Raw genomic sequence first — 27,058 nt, forward strand, 5'->3', positions numbered from 1 at the left:
TGACAATCTCTAGTTCAGAATGTGCAGCTCAGAAGAAGTTTAAACAAAGAACTACTGAAGAAACATGCTGCTGGCTAGACTGCCAGCAAGTGCCTTCAATGACTTCATTCAGTGTCTTCCTTTTCAGTGTTTCCAAGTGCTGAGTTCACTTTTTTAGGGAATGGGGAGTCTGAAGGAGAGGGTTTGGGTTATGTCGTGCCATGCACAGAAGCTCTTTGTTAGCTAGAGACACAGAGTGTGCAGGAAAATGACTCTTTAGTATCAGTGCTCGTGGTGCTAGTGGTGATGAAACTGTGGATCTGTGCTGACTCAGACAGAAGCAGAGCTGACCTGTGGGAAGGGAAGGAGGATGTGCAGCTGCACACCCAGCAGAAGGACTCAGTTCCACCGTGGAGCAGCATTGTCCCATCATGTCTCTCCCACGGGGCTTGTGTTTCCTTTGCTGGCCACAGGATTCTCAAAGAAAGCTGTTGGAAAATCTCCAAAAAGTTTTAATCCCAGAAGATGCATGGAATATTGTATAAGATGTAGTTACAGAATGATGATGATGATAATGTATTCAAATTCAATGTCCTTCCATAATAGAACAAGGCAAAAAGAGTACCTTCTGTAATAGTAGCTGATTTTGAAGTTAAAATTATGTGAAAATGGGTGAGCTACTGAAGTCCCATGTGATCAAGTAGGAAAGTATTGCATGTGGAGGTCGGGAGAGAGAAGAAGGCCCATGTTACAGGGAGGTGAAGGAGGAGAGAATTCTTCCATGTGCTCAAAAGCAGACTTGAAAGGTGCCTCTGTATGGAGCATAAATCCTGAAGGGTGGTCTCACCTGAAGAAGGAAAAAGTCACTGGCTTAGTAGGACTCTGCCCTAAGAGTTCTGGAGGAGCCCCACAGGAGGGGGCAGGGGCTCCTGGCAGTAGCGTGGGCCAGAAACCGCAAAGCATTAAACCATCAATTCGATAGAAACTGTAATAGAGAAGTTTTAGGAGGCATATGGATTAGGAAGGGGAAAAGCAGACTTTTGGAAGAGAGGTTCTTGCAGCGCTGTCAGTTGTTTGAAGGAGCCAGCCAGGCTCCAGGCAGGACTGGCTGGACCACAGGGACAGGGGATTCCCAGGGTCTTTGGGAAGATCCTTCATGAGCAAATCCTTCATGAGAAAAGAGGTCTGGGCAGGGGTAGGGAGCTGAAGGATGAGAAACAGAAGGTAAAATAAAAACTAATTTTCCACAATGGAGAAAAAGGATTGGAAAGATAACAGGGGGTTTCTTTGTTTGTAAGTGACCCAAAAATGGAGTTAAAAACAAGTTTAAATATCAGCCATAAGGTAAAAATAGTGGACCACTTAGATGTTAAGCTGTGACAGTTGCAGAAGAACTTTACAACATCGAGTGGTTTCACAGGAAATGATTGATGGAATTTGGTCTCACAGTGTTGGAGGAATGGGGGGCAGACAACCCTACTGGAGAGGGGAGGAGGGAGGAGGGCCAGCTAGGCTTCCTGCTTCCCCATATGTAAAAAAAAGATGAAAACAAAAAAAGGGGGTTAAAGTTACTCTTGCTGCAAGAAAGATGTGGAATTGTTGCCAGTCTCTTTGAAGACATTGCCTCAATGATCAGTGGAAAGCAGAAGGGCAAGGGATAATATGTGAGCTGTGTAAATCCTTACTTGGTCCGATGGTTCAAGACTGTGTTCAATTTAGGTGGTTTTAGGAAGGCTTTAAAAACGCCTAGAAGATACCAGAGAAAGCTGCAGGAATGGCATATGGCTGTAATGACTTGGGTGAAGACCATTGACTCGGGAGTTGGCTTGACACAGGAATCCACGGTGGAGGAGAACTTGTGAATTTCATGAATTTCAGTGCTCTGGAAATTGCTGGTTTAATAAAATGCTCCTGCATTTGGATTGGTGTGAGTTAGTCTTGCCGTAATTCTGCAGTAAGGTCAGGCTGAGAGTCTTCTCCTGCCATCACTTGGCTGACAGGTGATGCTCCTGCAGGAGTTCAGTGTAGGAGAGCTCTGGGGGCCAGCCCAGGGACCTGCCCCGAGAGCTCCGTTTGGAGCTGCCAGGAGCTGGGCTGGTTCACTTCTGAAATACCCTGATGATGTCGTGGGCAAAAGGAGATGTCTTTGGGTTTTGATTTTTATCACAGACTTCCTCCCACCTCTGCCTTTTAAGGTTCTTGGAGTAAAGTTGCTCACAGAAAGTCTGTCGTGCTCATTAGGAGGTTTAGAGCTCTGTTAACCTTTGATTTACTTGCTGTCTGCCTTCAGTGTGTTTTGGCTTTATTTTTGCAAGTTTATCTCTTGGAATACAGATGCACCATCAGAGCTCTGAATTACACTCTTGAGCAACACAAATTGTGCCTGAAGCCCATTTAAATTACAGCACATGAGGGACTTTGAGCTGATTTCCTACAAGGTTTAAGACAAATTCCAATGGCAGATTCACAAAGGAAATAAATACTCATCAGAGTCTCCCTACAAAGTTGTTTTTAAAGATGGTCTCCAAAACCTTTATTTCTGCATTCTCTAGTCTTGGATAAACTCATAATGAAGGAAGCTTATGAAGTGCCAGTGTGAGGAGGATGGACCCTTAGATCCAGTACCTTTGGTCCTGTTGGGATTGACAGGTATTTTGATACAAAAAGCTCTCCGTATCAGTTTAACCCTTTGAGACCCCTCCTTCGTGGGGCTGCACGTTCCTCTGAGTGACAGATTTCTCCCTGGCACTAAAAGATACCTAAAGATACCTTTACCTTCCTTTAGGTATTGAATACCAAAGTCTGTTAGTACAGGATTGCAGAACTTTTCATTTTCCTGCACTGCTTTGTGAAAGGATTGGAATCAGAACTGCTGAAAGCACACAGCGTTGCTTGCTCTATGTTTTATTTATGGACCTCTGTCACTTAGGTTTTTCTTTCAAGTTTTCCAGTAAGTGCTGAGCCATGTGCAGCCAGCAGCTTAGTAAAGAAACCACTCTGTAAAAGCAGCGTAAATAGCAAAGGAGTGAGAGTGCAGCTGGAGCAGGAGCCCAGGTCACACAGCAGGAACCAGGAGCTCCCCAGAACATGGAACTAAAAATCAAACAGGGTTTAGAAGTCAAAATATTTGTGAGAATGGGCTACAAAACCCAACTAAACAAACCAAACACAAGAAAAAAAAAGAAAACAAATGGGAAAACACCTTGTCAAGCTTTATCCTGATCTATATAAGCTCAGGTTTTCCTGGCTTCTGTAGCAGCCTGTGGGCAGGGCAGCAGGAGGGGTCAGCACGGCGTGGGGAGGGTCTTAAAAAGCTGTTCTCAGCCTCAGGTGTCATCTCAAAACAAGGTGTCAGTGTGCATCTGACACTTTCCAGTGCATGATGCCAGTTCTGTCTGTGTTTATGGTTCATTCTTCTATTCTGGTAATTCTGGAACATGTGGATGAGTATTTAAATTTCCAAGGAGGAGTTTTTCCCATGGTGTTCAGGGAGAGGACAAAGTGTTTCTGGCCACAGCTTTGGTGCAGGGCAGCTGACAGGCTCTGGCAGACCTTGCCTTGGTGGCACAAGCTGCCAGTGAGCCACTGTCCCTGCCATGCTGAGGTGGGAGGTCACTGCTCCGCAGAGGAGAGCGTGGAGGAGGGATGCTGGTCCAGATCCAAAAGTCTGGCATTGTCCTCTGGGTGATCTGCCACTGTCAGCAGCAGTAGGCATCATCCCCTTACTCTTCTGCCTGCAGCTTCAGCTCTGCGGTGGGACGCTCCAGTCAGGAGACCTGAGGAGATGCTTGTCCAAGACAGGTAATGGACCTGTTTGTTGTGGCCTTACCCAGCTGGTTCTGTGGCCTTATCCCAGTATGGTTTGTCGGATCTTACAGCATGTTTGTCGGGGTCTTTCCCCCAGGTCCTGCAGACACCCAGCACAGGCAGTTGAAGGTGAGCTGGTAGGCCTGGAGCAGGTCGAGGTTCAGGAGTGCTGGAGCAGGGAGGCAGAGGAGCTGGGAGACAGTTCAGCGTGAGGCTGAAGCAGGCAGGTGGCACTGAGGGCAGGGCGCAAAGCCTGTGCCAAGCAGCTGTGCTCGAGCGGTTCCCCCGAGGATCCCACGCTCCCTCTGGGCCCTCACGTTTCTCTTTGCAGAGGTTGTTGCAGAAACCTCCTGGTCAAAGCATTCCCAAGACTCCTGAGAGTCACACTCCCAAGGCCAGAGACTTTCCCTGCTGGGACCGAAGCCCCTCCAGTGGTGGCTCCAGTGACCCGATGGGTCCCGTGTGACTCCCCACACCTCCCCTCACCCAGTCAGACCAGGTTTCCTACTAATTCCACCCCAGGTTTCCCGTGGCACAGTCTCAGATGTCTCATTCCATAAAGCCATTTATTCCTGATGTAGTAAGAGAGAAACAGTTTGAGCCTGTGAGGAGGGACCCCCAACAAAAGAACACCTGGGCTTTTATATCCTCATAGTCTGCCCACACACAGATCTCCAGGTCTTCAGTTCCTGCCCCTGTCTGGTGTTACTGGACTCCCATCTCTTTTGTTATCCAAGAGGTTGGCAATTCCCAGTTCCTGCTGTGTCTGTCAGTATCCATTCACCTGGCAGTATCACCCATGTTTGTGCCCTTTGTTATCCCAAAGGTTGGCAGCTCAGCCTCCTGTCCTGGGCTGGAACCCAGAGCTCAATCAGCATTTTAATCTGTGACTTGAGTCCAACTGCCTGGACTAGACGGATTCCTCAACACAGGTAATACACCTCGAAGACCTCAGAATGCTCTTAGTTCCTTTTCTAGCTGGGCAGGGTCAGGTTTTCAGTGCCTTGGGTACCAGCCCTGGCCAAGCACCAGTTCTGCAGCTGTAGGCTTGCTGGCGACGACCTCATTAAATAATGGATGGGCATTCATTAGCATCCATCTCGGGCAGGGGCTGGTTTGAAGGCCAGGAAGGGGCCCACAAGGTGCTTTCCCCGACCTGGTCTATGTGACCTGGCCTGGGCTGCTGGTTTCTGTTTCGCTGTTCCAGTGCACGGGGCTGCAGGAGGCTGTGTTGTCCTTCTCTGGCTTTAATTGAACTGTTCCTAAAGAAACTGTTGCAACAAAGTCCCCAGAATTGCTACGGAAGCAGCATGGGAGGTTCTGTGTTTGCTATCTCGTAGGGAATTCATTAAATTACAATAAATAATGTATGCATGGTACATAGCTTAATACCATAATGGGCTTTTTCCCCTTCTTGCCAGTCATAAAAATCCTGCTCCTGCACTGTGACGTGGGCAGCCAAGTTCTGCAAGTCAAATTAGGCAATAAAGTTGCACTTGTGCAACAGGTTCTCTGGAAGTTGAGCCTTGGGGTAGGTTGGGCGGGCTCAGGTGAGCCAGGCTGCGGCTGTTGGGAGATCCTTGGTTCCAGGTGGCTTTGGCAGAGAGGCGAGGCTGGGCTCTGCAGCCCAGGGTGCGGGGCAGAGCCCAGCACGCCGTGCCCCCCACAGCATCCCCCTTCTTCTGCTTTAAAGCAGGGAGATCCCTGCATCTGGCCACCGAACCGTCACTGCGGTGCAGCCATGCCCACGATCCCGGGTTTCCTCTTTGTCCTGGAGATTACCTCGGGGTTTTTCTGTTCTGCTGAGTTGGCCATGGCTCGGGTAGAAGTGCAGGGGCTGCTGTGTCCCCCAGCCGTTTGAGCCGGCTGTGACCCCCCGTGTCAGCTGTGGGCTCACAGGCCAGGGAGGTGGGGGAGCTGGTTGCAGGAGACAGAGATGTTCTGATTTAAGTGGGGAGGCTATAAATGCCTGACTCGTGTCCCTGCCTTCCAGCTCTAGCAGACCTGCAGAATGTGCTCAGCTGATGGACATTCCGGTTTGGGTTCCACCACAGCTGTAGCAGTTGGGGTTCTCAGACCCCGATAGAGCCCCTCAGCTCCCCGTGGCCTCTGGGCTGCCTCGTGCCCCTCATTTGAGCAGCGCAGCCCCATCTCACCCACTCTGCTCCTCCGTGTGCTCAGGGAAGGATGGATACAAAGAGAATCACCTGGGGAAGTTTCAGGCAGCAGTAACAAAGCCTGTCTCCACAGAGGGGAGGCTAATTACACAGCTAATTAATCCAACAGATGTCACTTTAAATGCCTGTTTCTTTGTGATTCTGTTGCACACATCATGCTGGTTAAACAGACTTCATGGATCCCGTTCAAAATGCCTGCGCAGGCTGCTGGGAGCTGCCAGGGAGACCCCAGGGTGTTCTGTTCCACAGGGAGGAGCAAGGCCCAGGCAGCCTGGTCTGGCTGCCCTGTGCACAGACTGCACATGGGGGAGATGCCACGTAATAGCTCTGCAGAGTTAAAACTCTGAAATAGCAGCTGGGAGGATTGGAGGGGTTGTTTACATTCCTGCTGCAAGTACAGGGATGAGGCCTCATCAGCTCTGCTTGGCATGAGGAAAAGAGTTTGGAAACCTGAGCTGCTCTGGTGAGGTCAGCAGTTCGGACCCAGGGCGGTGGAGGGCACAAAGTGCTGTCTTGTCTGTCTGTCTGAGGTGGATGTGGTCTGTCTGGTTCCTGCAGCACTGGGAGGCAGTGCTCTGTCTCCTATCAGGAGAGGCAGAATGAACATTTCTTCAAGGTTTCAAGCGAGTCTTTGCTCGTGAAGGCAGAGCCATGGCATGGTGGCCCTGCAGAAGAAGGGAGCAGTTCCATGTCCTGGTGTGGAGCTGGTGCTGTGTGCTGAAAGTTAGTGTCACTGTGTGGCAGCTCTTGGCAACCTCTGCTGAGCCTCCCCCCGTGCAGCATCTGGCTGCTAGCTAGGGGAATGGGGACAGCCTTGGCACAGTGGTGTCAGTGCAGGGGCTCCACCAGTGGATGTTGTGGTACATCTCCCCTTTGTGTGGTTCTGCAGGCTGGTACCGTTTGGGCGGGCTGTGAACGTGTGTCCCTCACCTGAGGCCAGCCCTGCTGTGGTCAGATACCGTCACGCTGCCTGGGCATGTCCCCATGGAAAACTGGGCTTGGGAAACAGCCCATGCTCTGTGTGTCTGCTCTTCTGCCTTGGCCTTTTATTCTACTTGGATGCTAGAGGAGTCAGATGTTCCCTGCACCTCACTGAGCAGATTCCTTCTGGACACAGTGGGCTCGTACAGCACTTGGCTGCAGCGTGGGACCAGGCCCCCAGCTGTGTGCTTAGGGAGAGCTGCTGGGATGGAAATGCAGCCCCAGCGCTCTGGAAATGCCCCATGAGAGAGTGCTGGAGGCTGTGGTTGAGCTGCCTGGTACAGCTGCGGGGGAAGAGCATCTTCTGGGGTCTCAACATCCTCGATGAGTCGCAGTTGGCGGCTTGATTCAATGTAATGGATGTGTGCTCATTTCCCACAGCTGATGAGGATTATATCAGCTTGGTTTAACAGTCTCATTTGCTGCTCCCAGTGCACACTTGTTTTAATGCGTTTCAGTTAATGAGGTAGAAGAGAGAATGAGGTGTTACTGTTTATGTACAGACAGCGAGGCTGTGCTGAGGGCTCTGGAGCCTGGCAGTCCCTGCCCAGTGCTCTCCAAGGGACAGCATTAGCTGGCATTTATAGAAAATTTATTGGCTGCAGTTTATCCAGGTAAAATTTCTCCCAGTGGTGCACATTTCCCTCTCTTGCCTACCTTATGCTTTATTGCAAGCTACAAGACATGTTGCCAGCAGCCTGTCCATGGGCAGGGGATGTCAGAGGGCTGAGGGCGCTGGTGTTGAGTGTCACAGAACACCACAACATATTTGATGTGGGCAAAGCTGCTGCCATCTACCTGGGGTAAAAAGTTCATGTGTGCCCTGAGAGGGTTTATGGCTGGGACACTCCATGCTTTGGTTGTAGTACTGCTGTGGTATTTCCAGGGGCCTGTGGGTCAGGGTCACCCAGTGCCAGGCACTGGGTGAACTGGTTCCTCCGACGGTGCCCTCGGAGCACCTACCTGCTGTGTCCCCTCCAGAGGAGGTGTGCTGTGCCCAGGTGTGGAAATGGACGCCAGTGCCCTGACCAGTGTGACTCTGCCTTCCTGTGGAACTGGTTGTCCTTGTGCTGATGGTGAACATTTGCCATGGGGTGGGCTGGAGCTGCACTCCTCGGAGCGGCACCGCCTGTCCCCAGCCTGTGCCTGGTGCCATGAATGGTTGAGGCCACTGCCTCCGTGCTGGCTGAGGTCCAGGCTGGCACCGGGGCTGGCAGCAGCCAGAGGCCGTGCATGCGGTGCTGCTTTGAAGGTGAAGCTGCTGTTGGTTTAAGCGGGAATTAAACAATTACTGCGTCTTAGTTCTCCCCACCTCCGGTGGATTGACTGTATAAATTGTCGGCCTGTTGACATTTTAATGTGAATTATGTCATATGGTATCCCCTTTGATTTCAGCATGCCTTAGTTTGTAAATACACGAGCCTCTCAAAGGGCTGTGGTTAGCGCGCACGCCGGAGGCCTCGGGGGTTTTGGTGGGGAAGGAGAACAGCGCTCGTCTCCAGCAGCTCTGCTGGGAGCGCCCTGGGCTCCCACGGGTCCCACTGCATTCCCTGTCCCTCTGTGTGCGCTGCTTCCCTGCCCTCCCTGCGGTGAGAGCTGCCCGCGTGGGCGTGGGGCTTCTCCTCTGCCCCTCGCTGGTCAGCTTCTCCGGCCAGCTGCAGCAGCTGTGTCCATCCTCTTGTCTGGTTCCTGCTGGGCCTCCTCACCCTCCTGTTCCCATCCAGTCCAGTCTGTGCTGCAGAGAAACTCCTAATTCAGCAGGTCCTGGTCATTTGGGTCATCCTGCCGTTACGTTCTATGAAAACTGGCCCAGAGAGTTGTTGTAGTCTTCACATGGGTGCCAGAAGAAGGGGGGACTTGAGGCAGGGTCAGCAGAAGAGCAAGGAGTTCTCCTGCAGTGACCCCTTCTGCCTTCAGGTGAGACTTACCTCCTTCCTCTCCAGCACAAAGCCAGAGGGTGTCCAAGTTTGAGAATTCTGATTTCCATCACTTCGCCCACAACATTTGTGGGACTGTTGTGTAACTCTGGGGTTAGTGCAGGTGTGTCATGTTGGGGCCACAGCTGTACTCTTGGGGTGTCTGCAGGGTGCACGTGCTGTGGTACCTACTGCTGAGCCCAGGGCCTGCCCATGGGAGGAGGCACAGAGGAAGGACAGTCGAAAAAGAAAAGCTTTGGCCTTTGACCATTAGCAGCAGTGCTGGAAAGGGACCAGATGGTGGAAGTCCCCAGAGAAGGGCCTTGCTGTCCCAGAGCAGGTTCTCAAGCATGCTGTGACCATAGGTGGGAGAGGTTTAAAGGCATTGGAGTCCTGCAGAGGATGTTTTCATGTCATGGGGTCTGTGTTACAGACATCTCTGGCTGCCTGTGAGTGTTTTTTATGGTCCCACAAAGCAGAAACTTTGCTTTTGTCATTTTCACACATCCTTAGCTCTGACTTACCAAGATTTTCCAGTGCCCACCTAGGCCTATCAAAGTGTCTGACTCTGGGCTGTGCAGGGGGATTATCCAGATATGAAACCTGCAGACTGACCTCCTCGTAGCATGTGGTAACCACGAGCAGGTATTTTTGCAGACAAGTTAATCCCATGTGGTCACAGAAATGAGAATTTTGGGGCAGCTGGAGTAACTGGAGTTACACCTGCAATTTCATAAACAGGGTTCAGAAATCTGTTACTTCCTCACACCTTTCTGCTGTGAGTGGATGCTGCTCCCAAAAAAATGTTTTGTTGCTCTGTTTTATTTTTGAATTGCAGTGGTTAGTACACCCTCCTAATGCTGAGTGTTTGTCATTTACCCCCCGTGTGTCTCTGCCCACTGGGATTGCAGAGCCAGAATGGATAAAACCAGTAGATAGTGGGCCTAGTTTTTCCCAGGGATTTCTGTACCTGTGAAGGCAAATGCCAGTGGATGCAGATACACAGGAACAGAGAGCACCAAAGAGCAGAGACATTTATCATCTCGGGTTTGCTCCGTTTGCCTCAGTGTGCTTCGGCACTCTGTATTTTCCATTGCTGTAGTCTATCTTGGAGAGAATAGCTGTAACTAAGCTCAGAGCCATTCTATTCTCTTGTAGATCCCTCTGCAGAATTATACTACAGTCAAATTAGATTTTAGATATACACAAGAAATACGGAGCAGCAAACCCAACTGTTCACAGGCTGCAAACTGCTTGGTGGCTGTGTGTGGAATCCACGAGCCAGACAGCTGTGCTGCTGTGGATTGCTGTGGTCGTTGATGTCCTTCCTGGTGGAAACCAGGTGGGCTGGGATCTATTACATGCCCAGGGACTGGAGAGATCTCCCAGTTAAATTTGGAGGAGGCTGTGTTTGAAGGCTTCTCCTCCCCAAGAGCTTGGTGGCTTTCCTTACAGAGTAGTTGCTTAGGGTTATGGGGCAAGGGGCAATTGCATGATTTTCTGTACACAGTTCTCAGGAGACATTAGTGTCCATTGAGTTCATGGAACCCTCACAGCCTTGTAGAATATAGCAAGTAGCAGGTTGCCTTAATTCAGCCCTTTGTGTGCAGACATTATTTTGGTTCTTAATTATAAGTAGTTCCATACATATTTTTCCAGCAGGATTCTTGCCTCATTCTGTGAGTAATTATTCCATTTCTTTTTCTCTTCCTCTTTCATTACATTGCCCCAGGCTTTGTCTAATACAATCCAAAGCTTTCACTGAAAGAAGAATTATTTATTTTCTCATGGGCATTTCCGTGGTGCTTGTGTTCTGTTTGTGTTTCACAGACACTTAAAGAACTTACCTTGGCAGCATGGTCTGAAGTCAGCTGGTGCTCCTGTTCCATGTTCAGGGTAGGCTGATGCACAACATGACTCTCAGAGGTCATGCAGCCTGTGCCACTGGAGAAGGGCTGCTCCACTGCCAGAGCCCTCCTCTACAGTTTGCAGCTCACCTTCAAGACTCGGGGAGCATTATATATTTCCTCTTTCCACTCCCATTCTGTCATATTAGTCCATCATACCATCCTTTAGTTTTCCTTCCTCCCTTACCACCTGATTGAAAAATCTTTGTTGTGGACTGTGGACAAAGGATGAGCTGGGTCTTTGGTTTTTCCAAAGATCTCTGTTGGCTTCTGCATGGGGAAATTGTGCCCTCCATGTCTTTGAGACTGATACTCTGCGATTTATGGAGAGGGTTGAACAATTGTCTTGTGCATTGTTGTTACTGTTTTTGGTTATCTGCTGGGAGTTGAGGTGGTACAGTGCTGTAAGAAGTTAAAAAGGAGCAGTATGAAAACAAGGAAAGCTTCAATCCATCACAGCTTCCCTGGAGATGCATGAAGCAATAAATCCCGGGCGAGGGGAGTTAATCTGTGTCCGTAGTGTTTTATTAAATAGCGTGAGCTCAGGCTGGGTTTCTGTGCCTGGCTCAGTGTCCCCCATGGTTTCATGGTGCATTATTGCAGCAGTCCCTGGCCACACATGGGTCCCCTCCTGTCCCCCTGTCCTGCCTGCAGAAGCACCTCGCCTCCAGGGTCTGCTGGGCTCGCTGCGGGGCTCTGGCTGCAGTCACCGGGCAGGAGGAGAGGGACTGGCACACCTGGGTGCCCCTTGCCTTCGGGGCGTGGGGCAGAGCACGGCGGTGTCAGACAGTCCCCAGGCTTCTCCTTCAGAGACCCGTGGTTATTTTCCAAAAGGCCTCATATGGGGGGAAAATAGCATTTTAATTTAAATCCTTGAAGCAGGCTCCACACATAGAGAGGGCTTTGGGTGGCTAAGTGAGCTGCATTTTCTGAGTTGCATTATCAGCACAGGACCCAGGAGTGTGCTGCATCAGAGCCCCTTGGAGAGCCCTCCTGTGTAACACAGGGATCCTTCCCGTGGCTGTGGAGGAAACAAAACATCCCTGGCATGGAGAGCCCTAGCCTGGCTCTGTGTTACAGAAAGCCCACTTCAGTCACTCAGCAGCTACACAATTACAATATGGACAACAGATTTCCATCCTGCCATTTTTCCAGGTTCCCCCACAGACCTTTTTATTATATAATTTTCTTTTTATCCAGTGTTTTTCCATATTCCCAGGCTGCTCTAGTTCACCTGAGTGTTCACAGCTTAGCAACTCGCACTGAACTGATTATTTTCAAGTAGATGTGCAAAATGTGTTATAATGGTCTGGGCAGTGGTATTGTGAAGCCTGCTTATGGTTACTGTCTTCAGTTGTTTTTTCCCCATTTGTTTTCATGACCCTGGAAAAGACAAGGCTCCCTGAATTCCTCAGCTCCTGCCTATGCTAGCGCTGAGATAGGAGTGGGCTGGAAGCCCTGAGTCTCTTCCTTGGTGATGTTGCTGCATTCTGGCACAATTTTTTTTTTGTTTTTTCATCACTCTGTCCTATTGCTGTCCATACAGTGCTTTGCAGGCAAAAATGCAGCTTTTCCGCCGTGTTTCTCCAGGGATGGCAGCATCCATGGAAATACGAAGTGACAAAACTGTATGCTTTCCTGGGGATCAGAATGTTCCTAATCCAGGCTTTGGTTCAGTTGCAAGAGGAGTTCAACCATTCCCAAGTCTGTGCTGCTCCACAGGAGCTGCTTGGTGAGGCCGGCTCTGGGTGACACCCCTCACATCCTGACTGGTCAGAGCAGAGGTCACTTTGTGTGGAGTTTGTTGGTTCCTGTTGGTCAGAGGTGCAAGGTGAGCAGCAGAGGTGCCCTTGCAGGCTGCCATGGGTCCTGTGGCGGAGCCACAGCCGGGCAGGAGCATGCAGCGTTGAGGGCAGCACTTTACAGGCCAGCTGATAGGAAATGTACTCTCATGGTGCTTTGGTTTTAGCACTATAATTAGTAGGATCTATACTCACGCTCCTGTGTGCATCTCCATGTACAGCAGCACTTGCTTCTGTGTCTCCCAGGGGAGATCTTGAGGATCTGGAAGATTCTCTGCAGTTGAAGTTGTATTTGCCCAAGAGTGGATTTTCTGTGTTGGCGAATCTTTGCAGCGCAGTAGTGGGAGAGGAGAAAGTTGGATGCTGTTAGGAGAGTGCCCAAGCGTGGTTAGACCTGTAACTTTTCCCCTCTCTGGGCTGCTCAGGTGTGCAAGGGATACCTGTGCTACTGGAGTTAGGTACTACAGGTGGAGAACAGCATCTCTGGCTGCTCCCTCACCTCCTTGGCATTTCCTCCCTCCCTTGAGAGGCCTTCAGCCAGCATCCCACTCTGTTTGCCCTGCACTGCGAGGGGCTGGCCAGCAGAACTGGGCCTGTGCTGGCTCCCCCATGGACTTTGAACTCCCTTCAAGACATGGGAAGGAAGTCTTCCGCAGGAGGAAGAGTCTTAGTGAAGCTCTTGGCTGTCAGCTGTCCCCATACAGGTTTGCATCTTCGGGCATCTCTTCCAAGGAATGATTAATTAGTGCTTGCAGGTCTGTTGCACAATTAAAAAGGTGTGGGGAGTGTGATTACAAGTCCAGCCTTTCTTGGCGCTTGCTTTCTGTTAACCTCTGTTGTTCTCTGTCCACAGAGCCCGTGGGACTGTGGGTGTGCAGAGATGCTGCTCATCACGGGCAGCATAAACAATGTCCTTGTTAGGAGCTGCTCCAAGACCCTGCAAAGAAGTTGGCTGCTGAAACCAAGCAGTAGCTGGGACTTGCCTCCCCCTGGGCTTTAGCCCCTCCTCATTAAGCAGGTCCAGGCTATTGATTGGGAGCTTGTGTTTGGAAGAGTCTTACTTACTCTATGCATTATCTTGACAGATTGATCAGACCTGATTGAGAACCTCTTAAAGGAACGAACAGCTGTAATGGGAAAGTTGGACTCTGTCATCCGTTAGGATGATTCTGGGAGCGAGAAGAACGAGGCTGACATCTTGGAGCAATTGTATTTACAATTAACATGGCTGAAAACGATTGCCTCTATTGATCCCCCCTTCCTGCAATTACAGCCCCATTGTTTACATTCCAGCACTTCAGTTATAAAAAGGAAATTCAATAATTATTGCATTATTTAAAGTTAAAGTGCCACAGAGTTTGCTGGCTATGCTTGCTGGTTGATTTAACGTTCAGTAAAATCCATGCTGAGCTCTCCATCCTTAGGCTGAGCAATATTTGGCTTTTAATGGGACTTCAAGGGCTGGTGGAGCAAGCCCCATTTGCTGGGTCGCTTTTGGGTTTGTGGGGGAACCCAAAAGCTTGCAGCACGGTTGGCACCAGCTGCATGGCTAACAAGGAGAGCATCTGTGGCGTTCACTTATTGCCAGGCAGGGCTGGAGGGCTCAGAAGATACAGATGGGTTGGGGTACAGGGATGGGCTGTTAATAGGGGCAGCTGTGTCTGCTCTTCAGGCCTTTGCGTGTAATTTGGGAACTTGGACTGGTACCTCAGCCTCTGTGGCAGCAGGGTGTGCTACATCTCTAGCCCCTAGGTAAGGAAGATCAGAGTCCAAGATCAGTTACCACAAGCTCAGCTGCAGAAGGTCGGGGCAAAGGAGCCTGAGCCCCAGCACTGGCGCTGCACCGTGGAAGTGTGATGCACGGAGGCAGGAGGAGGGAAGGGTTTGTAGCACTGCTCCTTTGGAAGCAGTAAACAATTCCGAATGCTGGTTGGATATGAAAGAGCAGAAGTTCAGCTTTTGAACCTGGTGGATGCAGAATCGATTTCCCCCCCTCGCAGGAGGATGGGGGAGGCTGTTGGCACTGCAGCCTCCCCAGCGGCAGCCAGCGGGTCCCACTGCGCGCTGCCCGGCTCCAGGAAATTCCAGCTGGGGCTGCAGGTGTGAAAGGAGAGCAAGATGGATTGGCCAGCCCTGACTTTTATGGAGTACTTGGAACAGACCAGGATCAGACAGCTGCATCCACATGACTTTCATTAAAAATTCAGATTCTTCTCTTGCAGGGCTGTGTGATTTATCTCGTGCAGCACATCAGAGGCATACAGGGGCCAAGAGAAGCTCACGAGGCCTCTGAGGTCTGCAGCAGGGTCAGGTCCCTTTCTGTGGTGACCCACAGCCACAGCTATAAGGGTCACCTCCTGTCCCTCCCCAGGGGCGTACAGTCCTCACTGGCACCTGAAGTGTTTGCTACCAAGCCTGTGACTGATTACCCCTGTCAGACCGCACCCCGAGGAAGAGTTGGTCTCTGGGCTTTTTCCTGTGCTGCAGATGCACTGGCAGGGCTGAAGTGGTTCCAGCGGCTCCTGAGCTTGGGTCAACCTCTCCGAGTAAACGCTGGGGCTCTCCCTGGGGCTGTGTGCTGGTTCTGGTCACTGGGGCTGCTCAGACATCAGTGCTTGTAGGAGAAAGCCAGCGCAGTGCACCTCTGTGGTGCTGCTTCTTTCCGTGGCTTTTATGACCTTCCAGCAGATTTTTGGCTCCTTCTTCCCCAGCTGCATCTGTCAATTCTTTGAAATCACTGCTAGCTTTACCCATCCTAACAGAGCTGAGTGCTGAGTTCAGAGGTAGGAAAAGTGTTACATGTGGAGAAAATCTCTGCCAAAGATGTTGAGGTCTGACAACTTATTTTTCAAGAAGCTCTGGGTAGTGGAGTGGCCTTTGCTTTCATGGCAGGGTATCCTGTGATGTGGGAGTGCTCCGAAGTGATGCGGAGGAGGTTTCTGCAGCCTGTGTCAGTGACCCACACAGCACCTGGCTGTACAGAATGGTCAGAGAGGTGAGGAAGAGGATGTTTGTGCAAGCAGGAGGCGGGGAACTCGCTGGGGCCATGCCCGACAGGCTTTGTGTAGCCCTGGAGCCCTGAGGATCCACAGGGCTGCAGCCGACGGTCCTGTCACAAGCCAGGGTGAGGAACAGTGTTCCTTCTTCCATGCTGGTTTGCTGCTGTGTCGCCTTTATGAGCTGATTTTCCCACTTTGGTTCTGGCTCCCAATGCTGTTACCTCACCTGCTTCTCCTGCCCAGAGACACCCAGACATGTGCATGGGACCAGCGTCTGCCTGCCCTTGGGGCAGTGAGAGTTTCTGCTGCTGGTTGTCCTGCCAAAGTCTGCAGAGCAGGGTCCATCCCCAAGTCTGGAGAGAGTTTTCTCAGATGTTCTACTGCTTTTGTAGCACGGGCACCTCCTGGGGGTGGTGATGGAGTGTTCCCCCTCTGAGTGCAAAGCAAGGACTGGAGGGGCTCCCAGTGCTGTGGGCATGTGCTTGTCCTGGGCAGCATTCAGGGCCCTCCGAAGGAAAAGCTTTGTGCCACTTCAGGCTGCATTAGCAACTGGCCCTTTTTCTATTGAATAATAAACATCCAAAGCACAAGATAGTTCAAAGTGTTGTTGCATCTCCCTGGTGAGTTGAGGTTACAGGTCAGATGTCCCCCAGAACAGCAACTGAGCTGTTTAACGTGGCAGAGAGGGAGTGGAAAACCCCCTGGTGCCCCTGGCAGTGCTTGGGGCGGGGAGGGGGTCGGGTCTGGCCTGTCTCCATCGGAATCAGGCTTGTTGGCACTGTGGCTGAACAAATAGTGGCTTAGCATCTTTTAAAATTGAAAAGATGTTTTAATGTTTAAAAGATGCAGAAAAGGTTAGAAATCAGATGGTGAATATTGAACTGCAGGAAGAGCTACAGAGGTGTTCAGGAGAGTTCATTACTTGTGTAACAGCAGCAGCTCAGGCTCTCAGTCCTGGGTACTAGAGTCTCAGCTCCAAGGAGCATTGTGTGGTATGTGGCATGGGCTGAGGGGGTTGTCTGCAGTCAGGCAGGGTGATGCAGTGTCATGTTCAATTCCATGACTGTTGTTAAGTACTGTGGGTGAGGCAGCATAAGGTGGGGAAAGGAGAGAGGTAAAATAAACAAGAGTTTGGGGTATGTGAAGGATGGAGGGAGAGAAACAAGAACTGACTGTAGCATCATTCCTCACTATGTTTAAAAATAGGATTTCCATGGTTGTGCCCAGTGAGCATTTATTGCTTAGCAGAAGAAAGCCGTGCTGAGCAGACGCTGGAGATGATGGCTGGGCAGTCAGTGTGGTGGCACCGGCCAGGGGCCAGCGCAGGGCTGGGGGACACCGCGGGGTGGCTGGCACAGAGCTGGGGCACAGGAGGGAGACGAGGCCTCTGAGCAGGACCCTGCTGTGCTCACCACTGCGAGGACACAGCTCCCTGCCCGGCAGACAGGCTGGTCTGGCGTGGTGCGTGTGGGAGTAGGTGCTGGGAGGCTGCGGTGGTGAGGCACAGTCGGTGTGTGTTCAGGAACACCCGTGTCCCCTGGGGAGCTGCACTCGTGAGCTGTATGGTTTCCATCAGAGCGTTCCTCTCTCTGTTTCTGATTTAAAGTGTAGCTTTGACTCACCCTGATCAATATTTTGCATGCCATGCGTGAAGAACCAGATGTTGGAAGTTTCCTATTGTGGAGAGGGAGGGGGGAAACACCCCCTCAGACTCACAGAAATCGATGTTTTCTGACAGAAGTTGCTTGGTTTTCCTTGGAACAATATATTCTTTTGATTTTCAAGTTGATTTGTCTTCTAACAAGGTTCTGGTTTAGTATTTTGAATTTGTTTCCTGTGATACGGATAAATTCTCACAAGGGGGAAGTTTAACAGTGTGATGGGCAATAACTACACGTACTTGGACAACATTTCATGGCCTCCAGCAGCTCACAGCTCGGACTGGCTCGGCCCTCATGTCTTCTTTCTCTGGACTGCTCCTTTCCTCCACTGGAGGGTGGGTTGAATCAGGTGCATGCAGTGCTGTGCCCAGGCTGTGCTTGGTGGCACCCTCAGCCTATGGCTCCTCCAGCACCATAGGCAGGTGAGGCTGACCCCAGCGCAAGAGATGCTTGAGAGGAAGCAAAAGAAGAGCATAAAATAAGACACACTTATTAAACTGTTTAAAACAAATGTTTTCCTAAACCCCCCTTTTAAATGAGAGCGGTGCAGACTGTGCCTCTGGTTCCACAGAGACCATGTCCTTAATATTTCCTTGAACCCGTGACCGGATTTTTCTCTAATTGCTCACTGGGGGTTTGCTCTGGCTCCGCGCAGAAGCTGCTGCCGAGCCCGTGGGCACTTCCCGAGCCCGGCGCGGCGTTGGTGGGACGGGCCCGGCGGCTGGCGAGCACGGGGCTGGTGTGGCACCGGGAGCCAGGGATGGGCCAGGGAGGCTGTGGCAGGGTCAGGGCAGAGCCAGGCTGGCGAGGCTGCGCCGCCTGAGATGGGCACTCGACTCCCGTGGTGGGCTCGCTGACCTTTCCTGCCTTAAGCCATTCGTCTTTTTCTGGCTCAGGAAGAGGGTAACGCATGCAAACAATAGAAATGAGATGAGGAAGAAGTTCTTATAAGGGAAAACAGCAAAAAATCTTTTGAGGGCACCAATGGGATTAGTGCCCTCGTGGATTCTTCAAATATTACAGTGAATTTAATTAAATACATCGTGATCCCAAAAGAGGCTAGTCTAATTAGCCAGATCTAGAATACATTTATTCTCTTTCCTTGCTCTTCCAATGAGAAGCCTCAGCATCAGCTCATATCCTATTTTTAATCATTCCTAGACTCAGAGGGCTCTCCTTCCTCCGTGTGAGCAAGGCACACAGCGCTGGGTAATATGTGTCTTTAATCTTATCTCAGCTGTAACTGAGATAATAAGCATCAGAATTTTTTACCAGAAGGTCCTGGGTGCACGTAGGCAATATTTTTGATTGACAAACCTCAAGATCATGTCCAAATCGCTGTACTTGTGCCTCGGGCCAAGTGTGTGTTGAGGAAAGAGTTTCATGAGATGACACAAAGATTCAAGGAGGTCTCGGGGCTGGATGGAAGGAGCTGGCAGCAGTATTGCACAGCTGAACTGTTAGGTGTGGCATTGAAACACCAAAGGCCTTCATTGAGGGATCTCACATTGTTTCACCTTGGTATTCATTTCTTCTCAGCTAGTGAGAGCCCTTACTGTGGAATTGGGAAAGTTCCTGTGACCTCCTGCTGCCCAGGGGGAAGGGACAGCAGCCGTGCTGTGGCAGCCAGTGTGGCTGTGCAGGGTGAATTCTACCCTCTGCTTCTCAGAAAGAATTTCCACATCTGTGGGAACCATGACAGGAAATGGCTGCTTTTTTCCCCAGAAGCATGGACCTCTGTACCAGGGGATTGATAGGTTTTGGCAAATAACTGTGGTATGATAATGCAGAATGAGCTGTACTGGCTGTGACCACACAGCTCGGGAGGGGACAGGGTTTTTCCAGGCGCTGGCCTCTCACGGCAGTACCTGGCTGTGTGCTCTTGGCTGAAAAGCTCACTGGCTTTTCAGACGAGGTCTCTGTGACAGCCATCTTACAGGCCAGGCTGCTGCTTCCTTCCTGATCCAAGGGAGTAAAACCTGGATGCCGGAGAGCAGAGAGTTGGATGATGGACAGGATGGCTCTGCACTCTGCTGCCATACCCTGTGTCCAGGACCTCTTTATCTAATGGGTTTGTTGTGTTCTAGGGTTGCTTTGGTTTTACTCTTCCTAGTTTTCCATGAGAATTTACCAAATTTAATTTTGAGTTTGTTATGCAGCTGGATCCCCTCCCAGGACGAGCTTTGAGTGTGAAGGAATGAGCCGTGAGTGTGTTGTGAGCAGGTGTTACTGCTAGGTCTGGTGCTTTCCCTCACTGAGGGCGATGCTGTTGGCTGTGTCCATCTGTGCTTTGTGCCCATTTCAGTGCGTTTTGGTTTTCATGCTCTTCAGCAGGAGATGGTGTAATACCTTGGGAGCAAACAGGTGTTGTCTCATTGGATCTGTGTCAAAATGTGGCTCCTTAACTAATTCCCAGGTGGCCTTTAGCAGTTTCCAGTGGACTAACCCAGGAGACGGGGGATGATGAAGGTCACTGACATACCTCTGCTTTGTTCTGCACAGCACCTGCAGCACCACGAGAGCGGGGTCGAAGGTGAAAGCTGCTACTACCACTGTGTCCTGTGTAACTACTCCACCAAGGCCAAGCTGAACCTCATCCAGCACGTGCGCTCCATGAAACACCAGCGGAGTGAAAGCCTCCGGAAGCTACAGCGCCTTCAGAAAGGCCTTCCTGAAGAAGAGGAGGACCTGGGACAGATCTTCACCATACGCAAGTGTCCGGCTGCCGAGGCCGGTGAGTGTTGCTGCGTGGGTGCGAGCGGGGCGGTGCTGCAGGGCTGGGCGAGTGGCTGTGCTGTTTGGTGACCAGCTTGGTGACTGTTGCTGTTTCTGTTCCCTGCTGTGGGCTGACACAGTTTATCAGTAATACATTTCAGCAATCCCACCTGCCCGAGGTGGGGTTTGGGATGTTGAAGTGTGTGTGTTGGTTTGGGTCGGTGTCTTAAACCCTGGAATATTGTATGAGTATCTGAAGATGCTGTCGTATCTGGACAACCCAACAAACCATGCTCCAGTAGATGTTTTGCAATGAATCAAGTGATGCCCTGAGCACCAGCATAAGCTGTGCCAGCTTGGCACTGATTTCTGGTACTTCGGCCGCTCTGGATTGGGAGGAGGAGCTGGGCAAAAGGGGTGAGCAGGACATGCAAGTTTGCCATGTCTGTTTTCCATGTCTCCTCTAAAGTGAAGGCTTGTATGAAACATTTGCTCACACAGATCAGAGGACAGGGATTGCAACTGCAAATGGAGCAAGAGTTAGTGTACCTAACAGGAGCAGTTAGGCTGGATGGAGTAGAGATGGTACTTTGTTTAGTCATGTAAAGGGTTGAGACGTATTTAATGTTCTGAAAAACCCAGGTCTCCTGACGCCCTCTTGGGAGGGAGGAGGAGAATCATCTTGGGTCAGCTGGTTTGTGTGCTATCAAGGCACAATGATGCTGGAGCTGGGGTGTGCCAGCAAAAACCTCATCACTTCAAGCAGGACTTTTCTCTGTGACTGCTGTGAAAATGGGTAAATCCTACAAATAGCCTCTCTGGGGAACTGGCATTCTGCAGTGAATTTGTGTGGAGACAAGGAAGGTGCTCTTGGCTGAAAGGGTTGAGAAGGGATAGCAGCAGAGCTGAGGGAGAACATGCGGGTTTCCAAAAATGTCCCTTGAATTCACATCTGGGTCTCATTGCTGTTATGCCTGTGAGTAATGAGGATCTGAAGTAAACCCAAAACACCCAAGAGTGTGACAGGAGATTTTTCATTAAGAGTTAAATTCAGTCTTGTGGAAGAAAGTGCCCAATCTGTGACCTTGGTGGCCCAGTGGAGTCGAGAGCAGGGAAGACGCTTCCCAAAGGTGGTGGTGACAGCGGGAGCACGGTGGCTGCCGCACCAGCCCGGAGGAACAGCAGCCCTGCTGCTCTGCCGTAGGAAAACATCCCCAACTCAAAAGGCTCTTTGGGCAGGGCTGTGCGTTGTGAGCTGCTTAAATGCAAAGTGAGCAGAGAGGGGAAACCATCCGTGCCCTTTGTGATAGACAGAACAACCTTGAAAACCTTGTTTACTCTAGAAATTTCTGTTTGCCTTGTCTTTTACTGTACAAACCTTACCTTTGCCATCCAGCCACCCAGATTAGGACATGGCAGGTACTGGGAGGGCAGGAGCTGACTGGCTGGGAGGGAAAACAGTGTGGTGATTGTTTTAAAAAATGTATTCTTTTTGAAGTAAAAGTCCTGAAAGTCACTGAAAGAAAAGCTTGATTTACAAATATTCTAATTTCCTTTAAGCTAGTTGGTTCTTTAACAAAAGCTGACAGCAAACAAGACACAATTTCTTGATCATATTGTATTTCAAAGGTTATGAATACAAGCAAGAATAAAGCTGCAGAAGGCAAAGGGGGTATCTTGGGTCGGTTTTGCAAGTCAGTTTAAGCTGAGATACTTAATTTCAAACACTCCTCGAGCCCATTGTTCAGCGGGTAGAAGAGGGACTCCTCACTGGCGTGCTGGGCCAGGCATCCCTGCAGGGATGGAAGTCAGGTTTGGATGAGAAGCTGCTGTAACCCCAAGGGGGAGAAGGGGTGCTCCCATCTCCCACTCATTCTGTTCCCGTTACGTCCCCCCAGGTGTGGGGATGCTCAGCTGCGGGGCATGGGGACGGTGTGAGTCTGTGCCCTGCATCTCCTCCTGCCCTCCTGCAGTGTCTCCCCTGTGTCCCCATCAAGGATTTTATTGTTGTTTCCTGACCACTGGGTGGATTTTCCCCACTGCCTTTTGATAAGGCGTCTCTGTGGTATTCGATATCAGGCTCAGACACCTTGACAGACACTTGTGCATGACAGTGTCTGCTCTGTGACACATCTCTGCTGGGGCACAGAGGGACAGTGACTCTGTTGTTGCTTTGCTGCAGTCCAGGTGCAGTGGTCACTTCTGTCCTGTGGCCTCATGTCACGCAGTGGAATCGCCCCATTCCCCTTCTGCTCCGGCCCCTTGCTGTGCACGGAGCGCCGGTGCTGGGGTTGAGGCTGTGTGTACCTGCTCCGTGTGTACCTGCTCCGTGTGTACCTGCTCCATGTGTACCTGCTCTGTGTGTACCTATTCTGTGTGTACCTGCTCCGTGTGTACCTGCTCCGTGTGTACCTGCTCTGTGTGTACCTATTCTGTGTGTACCTGCTCCGTGTGTACCTGCTCCGTGTGTACCTGCTCTGTGTGTACCTATTCTGTGTGTACCCGCTCCGTGTGTACCTGCTCCGTGTGTACCTGCTCCGTGTGTACCTGCTCCGTGTGTACCTATTCTGTGTGTACCTGCTCCGTGTGTATCTATTCTGTGTGTACCTGCTCCGTGTGTACCTGCTCCGTGTGTACCTATTCTGTGTGTACCTGCTCTGTGTGTACCTATTCTGTGTGTACCTGCTCTGTGTGTACCTGCTCCGTGTGTACCTGCTCCGTGTGTACCTGCTCTGTGTGTACCTATTCTGTGTGTACCTGCTCTGTGTGTACCTGCTCTGTGTGTACCTGCTCTGTGTGTACCTGCTCCGTGTGTACCTGCTCCGTGTGTACCTATTCTGTGTGTACCTGCTCTATATGTACCTGCTCTATGTGTACCTGCTCTGTGTGTACCTGCTCCGTGTGTACCTGCTCTGTGTGTACATATTCTGTGTGTACCTGCTCCGTGTGTACCTGCTCACTGCTGCATGCAACCATGTAGGAGAAAGCAGTGCTGGTCTGGAGACAGTGAGTAGATATTTGCTTGTGTAGATGCATCTCAATCTGTTGGAAGAGAGCTCTGATCACACCTTAATTAGTCCTCTAACAATCTGCAAAGGTCAGTGCCAATTGCCTGTTCATTTACATTTGTAATTGTGGTGGTTCTTGATTGCACATTAGTTGCATCTCACTCCCTCCCACCCTGCAGAAGCAGAGGCAGCCTGAGCAGCCGCTCCAGGGACACGGGGACCTTTGTCCCTGCCTGTGCCAGCCCCTCGGCCCTCTCCAAAAACTGGGTGTCTTTTGGGGAAGTGTATTAGGATCTGCCCTCCACTTCCAGTAAAGGGATGATGAAGTTGTTGGCAGGAAACCCAATCCTCCTTGAACTGGATAATTAAAGACAATTAAACTTTTCTTTGTGCTTTGAGAAGTGTGCTCATTATGCAGGAGATGGGGGAGCAGCTGGAAGTTCAGCTGGTTTGTTGATCAGAGAGAGTACAGCTTCAGGGAAGGGGGTATTTTTGGACATCTCTTGCTGTGGTATCTGAGCTGCTGCCACTGCAGATGTCAGCCCCTTGCAGCAGCAGCAGCCTCTGTGTAATGTTACCCATAAGATAATTGATTTTTAATGATGGGGGTTTAGAGAAGAAAAAAGTAAAGAAAGAGTGACCATAATAAAAACCAAAATGTTCTCAAGATGTTGGATGAATGCACTTACAGCTCATTAGATAATGACAGAAACAAATGTGAAACAACCTGTATCGAATTTTCATTCTACTTTGGAAGTGTTCTTTCATCCCAGAAGGCATCAAGCACCACACCTCTCCATATCTCGGGCAGCCGTGCACAGGGTTGTTGGTCAGAGCGGGATTTCTGCTCTGTGTCCAGCACATGGTACCGCTGCTGTCCCCATTGCAATCCTCTCCATGTGCCCCCCAGGCAGGCGGGGCTGTTGGGCCCCCACTGCCCAGCCTGCGTCCCCCCAGGCAAGTGCTGGTCACACTTCATTCATTTCCTCCCTTACCTGTTTCTCCTGACTCCTCCTGTTTTCCATCTCTACTCTCCTTTTCCATAGTGTCCTCCTGCAGGAGGAGCAGAAGGCCTTTGCCCACTCTCCCCACTGTGTGGGACAGAATCCTTTAGGTGTCCGTCAGGTGGCCGTGCTCCCTGCCTGCGCCAGCCTCTGCCCGCTGTGCCACGGAGGACAGTCCCTGTGGTGGCCACACTGTCACAGCAATCCTCATTGCTGCCAAAGCCTTGGCCATCATCTCCTGGCAGCCCAGGGCTTGTTGGGGCTTTGTGGAGGAGCAGGGCTGGTGCTCAGCAGCCCTTGCTGACACCAAAGGCTGTGAGCAGCGCCTTTGTCCTGCTGGGACAGGGGCTGGGGAGGTCACCCCTGCCCCGTGCCCGGCCCTGCCCCGTGCCCGGCCCTGCCCCGTGCCCGACCCTGCCCCGTGCCCAGCTCTGTGCCCAGCCCTGCCCCATGCCCAGCTCTGTGCCCAGCTCTGTGCCCACCCCTGCCCCATGCCCAGCCCTGCTGGAGCACCCTCTGCCAGCCCACAGCAAGGAGCCAGCCAGTCGCCCTGCTCCAAACAGGTTATTTTGAGGAGTACCTTTACTGCAAAGCTCCGCTCTGAGAACCCTGGAAAGCTGCTGGCTCCTTGGAAGGGGGGCATGCCTCAGGGCCCCTGCTTTCCCCCTGCCCCACAGGCAGAGGTGCACTGTTTGCCCACATCTCCCCTGCGTGTCAGTGCTTGACCTTTCACAGGGCTGGGAGCTGCAGACTGAAATCGGGATGTGAATCTTTAATGAAACCAAGTACGTAAACAGAGCTACAGTATAGCCAAAGCAGTTCAGATGAGCAGTTCAGATGAGAAAACCCCATGTGGTTTAAAAATAGTAGTTCCCAGCCTCAGAATCACTCCTCAGCCTGACTCTGCCTGTGTCGCCTGCAGACAGCAGGGTGCTCGTTTGGTTGCTGCACCTCTGTGCACTGAGTCATGCAATTCCTTCATCATCATCAAGCACGGAGTAATTATTCATGGAGTTTGTTACAGCGGAGGTGTTAGGTGTACTTTTGGGGTGGATTTTTCATGATAACAGTCTCTCTACTTCCAGTATAACTTTAAGACTTTCGCCGTAAAAATTGGTAGTGATAAGTTACATTTCTCCCTGCTTAAGGTAATTCTGTTGTCACCTTGGTCTCCATTAAAGACAGTGTTGTCATTCTTAAGGACACCTGTCGGTCTCCAACTTCTGATGGAGGTAATGGAGGGTTTGGGAAATAAATCACCAGTTTGCTTTGTAATCTCTCTCCAGTTTTTCATAGGACTTGATTTCACACAGCAATTAAAAACTTACCAAGCATATCACCAATATGGTGCCTGCAGGAAAAGAGCACACAGTCCATGCTACAGCATCTGCCAGTCAAAGCCACTCTGCAGTTCTGGCTCTGCTCATGATGCCACAGTTACATGTCTGAAATGTTTGGCCCTTGCAGAGGGCTGGGGAAGTGATTTCCAGGCTTGTTCTTGATTGACACATTTAATAATCTGCCAGCCCAGGTTACAGCCTGAGCTCCTGTGTGCAAACACCGAGTGCTGCCCAGCTTTTTACCTGTCCCTCTTGGGCTTTTTACCTGTCCCTCTCCAGAACCTGATAGTGCCTTTTCCCAGTATGTGATGTGTAGCCCCCGAGAGCAGCCTGCTCAGCTTTGTTTGCAAAGTGCTGCATGTAAGTCCAGCCAAACCACCGGTGTGTGCATGGTCCGAGCAGCTGCGGGTTCTGGGGGCGCTGGGGCCCTGTCGTGTGCCCCCGGCTTCTCCGGGGCGTGTGCTGCAGCTGGGGTGGCAGCAGCTCTTGTCCAGGTGGAAATGCCTTCCTGTCACCTGAGACACACGGAGCGAGATGAGGGAATGTCCTGATTCGAGGCAACGTTCACCCGTGGTGCAGTAGCAGATGTGGCCCAGCACAGAGGCAAACAGCCCTGGGCCATGTGTGTATTGGGCTGATTGAACTTGCAGTTCCCTTTACTGCAGCAGTTCTGATCTCCCTGCCAACCCCACCAGCTACCCCCACATGCAGGATTATCTCTTGTTTTCCAAGATCTTGTGTCACATGTGTTCATTTAGAGGACAGTTTGTTGCCTTCCCCTTTGTTGTTCTGCTGAACCTTGGAATTTTTTTCATTTTTTAATGGATTGAATGGCTTCAGGACCTTTTGCTTTTCCAGCAAGTTCTTAACAGGGTTGCAGTATTTCAGGCGAGGTCTCTCTGCTGGGGGCCATCCCAAGTCTGGGCAGATGACAGAATCTCTCTTCCGTGGTCACAGGGGGAAGCTTTTGGTTCTGCTTTAGTTTCACATTGCTTTAATGGTCATTGAAATCCAGCAAAAGCGTTTCTAGCAGCCATGGATCATGGTGGCTGCATTCAGTTGGCCCCTTCAGAAGGCCTGAGGGCATGAGGATAGTCCAGCGGCTTGAGAAACTTTTAGGAGTCTTTTCTTTCCTGATATTGCCCTGTAACATGATTTCTATCTGTTCCATCCTTGCATCCTTTCTCCCACCTACATTTTGGAGAGACCCATTCCCATCCCAGCAGCATCTCCCTGTCCTTTTGCATTTGGGGCACCATGGGGCTGTTGAGGTCTGGGTCAACAGAATGCAGGGATAAAGTTGGTTCTCTTTAATATCTGGCAGAAGGAGATTTCCTTTGGTTTTTTTGTTGTGGTTTTTTTTTGTTTGGTTTTTTTTTGTTTGTTTGTTTTTTCTTTGTTTTTGAGTTGGTTTTGAGTTTAAAGTCAAGAGCATTTATGCCTTAGCTCTGCTTTGCCCAACCAGCAGCAAAGAGATAATCTCGAAAGGATATGAAAGGTTTAATCATTTTAATTTTGCTTTTATTAAAGTTGGTTGTGACTTTTTTCCTGTGCCCCTGGTAAAGGGGGGCTGTAGCAGAAAAAGCCTCCAGCATCTGGTTCATGCAGCGGGAGGCGCCTGCGGAAGGAAGCGCTGGGCTGGGGAGGCACGCGGCAGCAGCACCCAGCCGTGGCAGGAATCTCAGAAACTCCATCCCACTCCAGCCACCACTTGTCCTGGGGAGCTCATGGCTTTCATTAAGCAGAAAGAGAGGAAGCTCTG

The 27,058-nt window shown here is 50.8% G+C and overlaps 1 protein-coding gene across 9 annotated transcripts in view; it reads left to right on the forward strand.

The window, feature by feature from the left end:
• Positions 1-27,058, forward strand: part of ZFHX3 (zinc finger homeobox 3) — a 386,661-nt gene that overhangs the window by 311,655 nt on the left and 47,948 nt on the right. For all 9 annotated transcript variants that reach the window (XM_072934462.1, XM_072934467.1, XM_072934465.1 and 6 more), the window contains one exon: positions 19,732-19,963. In XM_072934462.1, coding sequence (XP_072790563.1) covers positions 19,732-19,963 — 232 coding nt within the window. The remainder of the gene's footprint in view (positions 1-19,731; positions 19,964-27,058) is intronic.

The sequence above is a fragment of the Taeniopygia guttata genome, chromosome 11, assembly GCF_048771995.1.
Source record: "Taeniopygia guttata chromosome 11, bTaeGut7.mat, whole genome shotgun sequence".
In the NCBI taxonomy this organism is placed as follows: domain Eukaryota; kingdom Metazoa; phylum Chordata; class Aves; order Passeriformes; family Estrildidae; genus Taeniopygia; species Taeniopygia guttata.